General features: G+C 48.4%; 2 protein-coding genes across 2 annotated transcripts; one reads left to right on the top strand and one right to left on the bottom strand.

The window, feature by feature from the left end:
- Nucleotides 1-1,250: 1,250 nt before the first annotated feature.
- Nucleotides 1,251-2,939, top strand: TPBGL (trophoblast glycoprotein like). Its single transcript, XM_088472482.1, has one exon. The coding sequence runs from the start codon at nucleotides 1,462-1,464 to the stop codon at nucleotides 2,530-2,532; it is 1,071 nt and encodes a 356-aa protein (XP_088328608.1). The 5' UTR covers nucleotides 1,251-1,461; the 3' UTR covers nucleotides 2,533-2,939.
- Nucleotides 2,940-3,721: 782 nt separating this feature from the next.
- On the bottom strand, nucleotides 3,722-5,353 carry LOC148523956 (uncharacterized). The gene has a single exon (XM_088472453.1). The coding sequence runs from the start codon at nucleotides 5,351-5,353 to the stop codon at nucleotides 3,722-3,724; it is 1,632 nt and encodes a 543-aa protein (XP_088328579.1).
- Between the last annotated feature and the right edge of the window lie 3,263 nt (nucleotides 5,354-8,616).

Below are 8,616 nucleotides of genomic sequence, written 5' to 3'. Positions count from 1 at the left end.
CAGCACAGGACCGGCACTGGAAGCCTAGCGCCGGTCCTGTGTAAATGTGTAGCGCTGACCGCACTCATTGCTGTCGGCGCTACACTGGCTAACTAGGGCAGGCGGGCCGGTACCGTGGCATCGCGGGGAGGCGCCGCCGGTCCAACGGCGCCCATGGCACGCACCCCGCTCGCCCTGCCCTAGTTACGCCACTGGCTACATCTGCACTTTACTGGTGCCAAATACTTTAGCTACACCTACGTTTTAGTGGTGCCAAAACTATAGCTACACTTGCTCTTTACTTGTGCCATAATACTGTAGCTACACCTACGTTTTACTGGTGCCATAATACTGTAGCTACACTTACAATGTAATCCTGTGTATATTTAGCACACTACTACAATAATCACTACCATATAATGTTGTTGCACTACATTTTGTAGCTTTTTATTTAATAGTCCATGCTTGGTAAAGTAAGTACCCTTCTACTGATACTTTGCATATTAGGGGCGTTATCCCATGAAAATGTCTAAATAATGTTGAATTCCGCTACTTTAATAACTGAGAATATGCGTAGTACAGTAGGTAGCTGTGTGTGTGCGTGTGTGTATAATGCCGGGGGGCTTCAGTAGGTAGCTGTGTGCGTGCGTGTGTGAATGTGTGTATAATGCCGGGGGGCTTCACAAGGGGCTGTCACTGGTGAGCAAAAGGAAAAAGTACAAAATTTGCTGCCTGATATCTCAGGGATAGATTTAATTTTTAGTAAGCTTCATTAAGGGGTTTTAGTTAGAAAAACGGATTCAATTAATATTTTCTGTACTTATTACTAATTTAGGACTACTTGGACATGTAACCAATATTAGCCTTATTTACATAACATTTCATTAAAATACCTTATCTTCTATTCTACAATCATGCTTTCTATCACAGCCAGAAACACTCCTACCCAGGTAACTCTGCACAGTTCATATAATAGCATCACTACATAACTGCTATGTCTGCATCAGTGTCCTTTCAGGTACTCAGAGGGTTAAGCAGTAGCCTAGAGGGTTAAGCAGTAGCCTGGTAGAAATGAGAGCTCGGCAATGCTTGTTACTGCTGGGAATACATCCTAGCAAATCACTCCAGCCTTTCTTCCTCAATAATAGAAGGAACAGCTGATGGCAGGCGCAGGAGCACGAGGAGAGGGGAGAGGCATCTTTGTTAGACACCAGTCCATCCATCTGACCTGCCAGAGACGTCAAAATCAAATTAAGAGTTGCATGCAGGGACAGTAGGCTCTGTGACTCTAGAAGCCGCTGTGAGCCTGGTACAGCTAGAGAACAGCCAGGAGATCCAGCCTTCCCATGCATTGATAGCAGCTGAGGATGAGAGAACTGAAGCCTGCCCTGGTGTACCCTTACACTGACAATCAGGAGGACACAAAGGCACTTTTTTCCTACATTGGGGACTGTGTTGTAAATTCATCCGCAACTCTAAAACATGCCACGAAGACACCTCAATGGCCACTATAACTTCAAGGCGTTGCTGAGTCCAGCTGATGACAACTGCTGGCTGCTTTTAAAGTTGATGGGGCTTCTAGTCTTCATGAATGTCACCATTTCCTGTCCCTTAAACTGCTACTGCCATAGCAAAATCGGCCTTGTTCAATGTCACTTCCTATCTCCGCAAGAGGTCCCGGTGGATATCCCCCTCTGGGTCCAGAACCTGTCTCTGACCGGCAGCAATATCACTCTTCTCCGAGCCTCCATCTTCAGGAGCAATGGGACAAACCTGAGCAACTTATCCACTCTCATACTTACCAATAATAACATCCAAGCCATAGAAGCAGACGCCTTCCTCCAGCTGTCCAGCCTCACCACCCTAGACTTGAGCCATAACCCTCTGCACTCAATATCCAACAGCACATTTATGGGATTATCTCAGCTCCAGGTTTTAAAGTTGAACTCTGCCCTCAGAGAGCCAGCGCAGGGACAATTGCTCAGCTCCCAATGGGCAGACAACTTGAGGAGCCTAAGGACATTGGAAATCACTGGCAATGAATTATCATCGTTTCCCGGCACCGTGCTGGACATCGAGAGCTTGCAAACTATAAACATCGGAAATAACTCTATTGAAAGAGTCGATGAAGAGACGGTTACTGCTTTGAAGGCAAAGAAGGTCCTAGTTTATCTAAGTCCTAACCCGATAGCCTGTGACTGTGACCTAAGGGCCATGCTTTTGTGGGTCAAAAATACTTCTCAGACTGTGGATGCCCACAGCCTCCAGTGCTCCACGCCACCAAGCTTAAATGGCACCCTGGTCACCCACCTGAGAAGTGACAACCTGAAGTGCATTAATGAGAACCTGGAGACGGCATCCTACGTCTTCTTTGGAATTGTGCTGGCTCTGATTGGAGTGGTTTTCCTCATGGTCCTGTACTTGAACCGACGAGGGATAAAGAGGTGGCTGAATAACTTCCGGGAAGCCTGTAGGGACCAGATGGAGGGGTATCACTACCGCTACGAACAGGACTCAGACCCGAGGAGATCAAATGCTACAACTGGAATATAGAGAGCACAGACTGGCCCTAAAAGCCGGGCAGACACTGTCATACAGTATGAGCCTTCTCTCTGATGCATCAGATACAAAAGGAATCTAAGTCATAATGTGTATATTCTGTACATTTATACTGAATGTAACTCATTTAACCCCTTGCATACTAAAACGTGTGAGTATAGCTTGTTATCAATGGAGCCATATAGTGTCGAGTATGCTGCTCAAGGATTACACTCTGTGCCATCTGGAAATGAAAGAGTTAAACTGATTACTTTAATTTTGTTTATGTGCTGTGCGGAATGCACAGTGTTTTATGTTTCTCTACGGTGACTGCCCTCTCGCACTTTGGGCAGCCTGTTTTTATGCCCTGCAGGTACAACGTGACCATCTGTTACTGCAGAAGTTCCCAAACTCAACCATTACAGTCCAGGCTTTAAGGATATCTATGCTTGAGCACAAGTGACTTAATCAGTACCCCAGTTCACTATCTGGGCTCAAGCATGGATATCCTTAAAACCTGGACTGTAATGCCAGAGTTTGGGAACCTTAGCAGTAACAGATGGTCACATTGTAAAATAAATAGCAATTTCAACTAAATAAATATATATATTAATATGATGCAGCATTTTGTAACTTCTCCTTTAAGAGAAGACTCCTGATAAATCTGTACTGCATGGCTGCATTAGGAACCCTTAGGACTGTACCGGTCAGACATGTGCATGTCTCTGTGTGTGTGTCTGAGTTGGCACCTTTTGGTCTGAAGATGCTCCCATGTGTGGTCTGATATAGGCATCTTAGGGACATCAGTGAGGACGGCTGACTTTCTGCTGACCATGCACAGAACAAATATAATCCCACCAAGGTGCCCACATTATATACAGGGATAATAAAAGAGCAATATATAAGGTGTTAGTTGGTGCGATCACACACTGTGCAAAATAGGTAAAATTTTCTGACTTGTTCAGAGTTGTCACTACGTTGATTTTCCCTATGGAAAACTGTTGCAAAGCGCTTGTATTAGGCTTATTATTGCATTGGCAATAAGCAATTACAGCAGGTGAGATAAGCATCTAGCAGTCAGATAAAGTACATTACCCTTACACTCTTAATTAGTCTCTGGGGGAAAATGAGCAGTGTAACTTATATTTAAGATAATGGTCAGTTAACAAGGGGGGTGGGAGGATGAGATATACAATACTGTAGGTTAGCTAACAGTACATAGATAAGAATTCACTGTAGCGCAATCTGCAGTGTTAGGAGTCTGCTGGATGCAGGTAGCTGACATGTTAGGAGTCTGCTGGATGCAGGAAGCCGGCATGTTGGGAGTCTGCTGGATGCAGGAAGCTGGCATGTTAGGAGTCTGCTGGATGCAGGAAGCCGGCATGTTGGGAGTCTGCTGGATGCAGGAAGCCGGCATGTTGGGAGTCTGCTGGATGCAGGTAGCCGGCATGTTAGGAGTCTGCTGGATGCAGGTAGCCGGCATGTTAGGAGTCTGCTGGATGCTGGTAGCCGGCATGTTTGGAGTCTGCTGGATGCAGGTAGCCGGCATGTTAGGAGTCTGCTGGATGCAGGTAGCCGTCATGTTAGGAGTCTGCTGGATGCAGGAAGCCGGCATGTTGGGAGTCTGCTGGATGCAGGTAGTCGGCATGTTGGGAGTCTGCTGGATGCAGGTAGCCGGCATGTTAGGAGTCTGCTGGATGCAGGTAGCCGGCATGTTAGGAGTCTGCTGGATGCAGGTAGCCGGCATGTTAGGAGTCTGCTGGATGCAGGTAGCCGGCATGTTAGGAGTCTGCTGGATGCAGGAAGCCGGCATGGTAGGAGTCTGCTGGGTGCAGGTAGCCGACATGTTAGGAGTCTGCTGGGTGCAGGAAGCTGGCATGTTAGGAGTCTGCTGGATGCAGGAAGCCGGCATGCTGGGAGTCTGCCGGATGCAGGTAGCCGGCATGTTAGGAGTCTGCTGGATGCAGGTAGCCGGCATGTTAGGAGTCTGCTGGATGCAGGAAGCCGGCATGTTAGGAGTCTGCTGGATGCAGGTAGCCGGCATGTTAGGAGTCTGCTGGATGCAGGTAGCCGGCATGTTAGGAGTCTGCTGGATGCAGGAAGCCGGCATGTTGGGAGTCTGCTGGATGCAGGAAGCTGGCATGTTAGGAGTCTGCTGGATGCAGGAAGCCGGCATGTTGGGAGTCTGCTGGATGCAGGAAGCCGGCATGTTGGGAGTCTGCTGGATGCAGGTAGCCGGCATGTTAGGAGTCTGCTGGATGCAGGTAGCCGGCATGTTAGGAGTCTGCTGGATGCTGGTAGCCGGCATGTTTGGAGTCTGCTGGATGCAGGTAGCCGGCATGTTAGGAGTCTGCTGGATGCAGGTAGCCGTCATGTTAGGAGTCTGCTGGATGCAGGAAGCCGGCATGTTGGGAGTCTGCTGGATGCAGGTAGTCGGCATGTTGGGAGTCTGCTGGATGCAGGTAGCCGGCATGTTAGGAGTCTGCTGGATGCAGGTAGCCGGCATGTTAGGAGTCTGCTGGATGCAGGTAGCCGGCATGTTAGGAGTCTGCTGGATGCAGGTAGCCGGCATGTTAGGAGTCTGCTGGATGCAGGAAGCCGGCATGGTAGGAGTCTGCTGGGTGCAGGTAGCCGGCATGTTAGGAGTCTGCTGGGTGCAGGAAGCTGGCATGTTAGGAGTCTGCTGGATGCAGGAAGCCGGCATGCTGGGAGTCTGCCGGATGCAGGTAGCCGGCATGTTAGGAGTCTGCTGGATGCAGGTAGCCGGCATGTTAGGAGTCTGCTGGATGCAGGAAGCCAGCATGTTAGGAGTCTGCTGGATGCAGGAAGCCGGCATATAGAAACATAGAATTTGACGGCAGATAAGAACCACTTGGCCCATCTAGTCTGCCCCATTTTTAAACACATTGTTACCTCAACCCTTATTGATCCTTACTTCTTCTGAAGGATATCCTTATGCCTATCCCATGCATGTTTACATTGCTCTACTGTCTTAGCCTCTACCACCACTGATGGGAGGCTATTCCACTTGTCCACTACCCTTTCTGTGAAGTAATTTTTCCTCAGATTTCCCCTGAACCTACCACCCTCCATTTTTAGATCATGGCCTCTTGTTCTAATACTTCTCTTTCTTTGAAGAATGTCTCCTTTCTTTACCTTGTTAAAACCCTTTATATATTTGAACGTTTCTATCATATCCCCCCTTTCCCTTCTCTGCTCCAAACTATACATATTAAGATCTTTTAGTCTTTCCTGGTACGTTTTGTGGTGAAGACCTTGCACCATTTTAGTTGCCCTTCTTTGTACAGTCTCTATGTATTAATATCCTTCTGGAGATATGGCCTCCAGAACTGAACACAGTATTGGAGATGAGGACGTACCAATGACCTATACAGTGGTATTATCACTTCTTTCTTTCTGCTACTGATTCCTCTCCCTATGCACCATGCATCTGACTTGCCTTCCTCATTGCTTTGTTACAAGGTTTGCCTGCCTTTAAGTCACCTGAAATAGTGACTCCTAGATCCCTTTCCACTTCAGTACTTTCCAGTATAGTGCCATTAATACTATATTTAGCCTTTGGATTTTTGAGACCCAAGTGCATGATCTTGCATTTTTTGGCATTAAACTGTAGTTGCCACGTTCTTGACCATTCCTCTAGTCTATCGAGCCTTGTTATCATCACTGGCAGAATACATAGTCCAGTACATAAAAAGGAATTTTGACACTATTATTTCCCTAGAGCATGACATATAAGAGCAGGGCGTACTTCTGAGTGAGATAATAAATAATGCCATAGAATATTGAATATTTATAAACCACAGCTTCTGTTCCATTAACTCTTGCTGTGTCAAAAATCCACACATTTTCCATCTAAATCAATAAAAACAACAAAAATAGCATTAGCTTATGTTTGGGTATTATTAATCATATTGCCCGGTGTGATAAGCAGTCAATGGACAATTAAAGCTTATGTTATTTTATTGAAAATATTTTTGAACTCCATCTTACAGTACAGTCATCTATGTTCGCCTTTCCGACGAGTTATACCTGTTATTAACTTTTCCATCTTATCACTGAGCGCAGGTGCTCCGGAGATTTCTCTCGCAATGGGCGCTGCCATGCTGTCCATGTTTTCAGGACCATCGTTTTAAAAAAGAAATATAACATTTAACTTTTGGAAACGTTTTGCATGTTTATGCTGTACATAAAAAGGAAACAATCTTGCCGTACTATATAGTCACATTGTTCTAGAAGTTTATATATTCGCCACCTCTATGTAAGGTTCTTTTCATAACTTTACATTTACATTAAACTAAAGTTACCAATGTAAAGATTTGGTTTCAAACTGGCACTACATAAAAGACAATTGCTTATTGGATGCTTTGGTCCATATTCTGCTCCTGTCTACACTCTTAGGCCCTGATTCAGAGCCGGACGCTCTGACCAGAGCGCTCGCTCTGAATCAGGGCCCACCTCCATAAATATGGAGCGTCCTCCAGGACGCTCGTATAGCTGTGGGTCACCACCCACAGCATATACGAGTGTGCAGGATGATGGTCGCGATGGTCTTGACCATCGCGACCATCGCCACTGCGAGCAGAAGCCTGAGGTTGAGTTTCTCAACCGCAAGGCCAGGAGTGATTTTGGCTCTATCAGAGCCAAAATCACTCCCACTGACATCACTAGTGATGTCAGTGGGGCCGGCTTCTGACGGTAGGCGTTCCCTTGGGAACGCCTCCGTCTGGCAGGCACGCCCACGGCACGCCCACCAAAGGGGGCATGCTGTCAATCAACATCGACAGCACGCCCCCTTTGATCAGACACTACGAGCGAAGGAAAGTCCTTCGCTCTTCGCGTCTCGCGCATGCACCCGACGGAGCTCCCTCCATCGTGCGCATGCGCAGTGCAGACCATCGACCCACTTGCGAGCGGACAGCCGCTCGCGAGTGGGTCTGAATCAGGGCCTTAGTAAATGAACATTAATAAGCCTTTGTTCTCAGAGATACAGGGCTGTATTCAGAGGCGGCCATACGGTCTACGTACGGCCGCCTCGATGTTTGTCTAGTGCGCATGCGCACGAGGGAGCCGGCTCCCTCGTGCGCATGGGTGAGACCCGCTACGACCGACAGCGCTGGTCGTAGCGGGTCTCTTTCCAAAGGGGGCAAGCTGTCGATGTTGATTGACAGCTCGCCCCGTTTGGAAGGCGGGCCGGGGGGGTGGCAGCCCAAACGGAGGCGTTCCTATGGGAACGCCTGCCATTTGGGGGAGGCCCCACTGACATCACTAGTGATGTCAGTGGAGAGCTTCCGGCTCAGACAGAGCCAGAAGCTCTCCGGGGCTTACGACAAGTGAGACCTTACCCTAGGGTCTCGTTGTAAGCCCCGATGGTCGCGATGGTCTCTGACCATCGCGACCATCACCCGAGCGGTCGTTAGAGCTGTGGGTGTTCACCCACAGCCTAATGACCGCAACAGAGGCGGGCGGTCAGGATGCAAGTGGCCGCCCAGTTTCTGAGCGACCGCTTGCATCCTCCGACCGCCTCTGAATGAGGCCCACAATACCAGGGGGTCTATTTACTAAGCAGTGTTAGGAGACAGAGTGAAAAGTGAAAAGGTGCCAGCCAATCAGCTCCTAACTGCCATCTCACAGGCTGTGTTTGAAAAATGACAGTAGGGAGCTGATTGCGCAGGAGGCAGATGCTGTTTTTTAGATTTCATGAGCCTTCGGGCTGCTAAAGGTGATCTACTGATTAGAAGTTGAGGCAGGGGCACTTTCTCCGTCTGACCAGAGCCTCTGTGACTGTGGCTGTGCATTTCAGAATGCAGCCACTTTCTCTGACACGGATGTAGTCGGCATCCCGGCGTGCGGGATGCCGAAGGTCTGAATACCGGCACCAAAATCTAGACGGGTCAGGACCCCGGCACCAGTTTCCCGACCGCCTGGGTCCCAAAGGTAAGTATCGGGGTGTTAGGGGGTGGTTAGGGTTAGGTAGTAGGGTTAGGGTGAGGCATTAGAAGGAGGGTTAGGGTTAGGCATCGGGTAGGGAGTGTTAGGAATAGGGTGCAGGGAGGGGGAGGTTAGGTTTAGGCACCAGGG

This window comes from Taudactylus pleione, unplaced genomic scaffold, assembly GCF_031769625.1.
Source record: "Taudactylus pleione unplaced genomic scaffold, aTauple2 ptg000124l, whole genome shotgun sequence".
NCBI classification, from domain to species: Eukaryota; Metazoa; Chordata; class Amphibia; order Anura; family Myobatrachidae; genus Taudactylus; species Taudactylus pleione.
The sequence above is the reverse complement of the archived record's forward strand: the minus strand, read 5'-3'. Positions and strand labels throughout refer to the sequence as shown.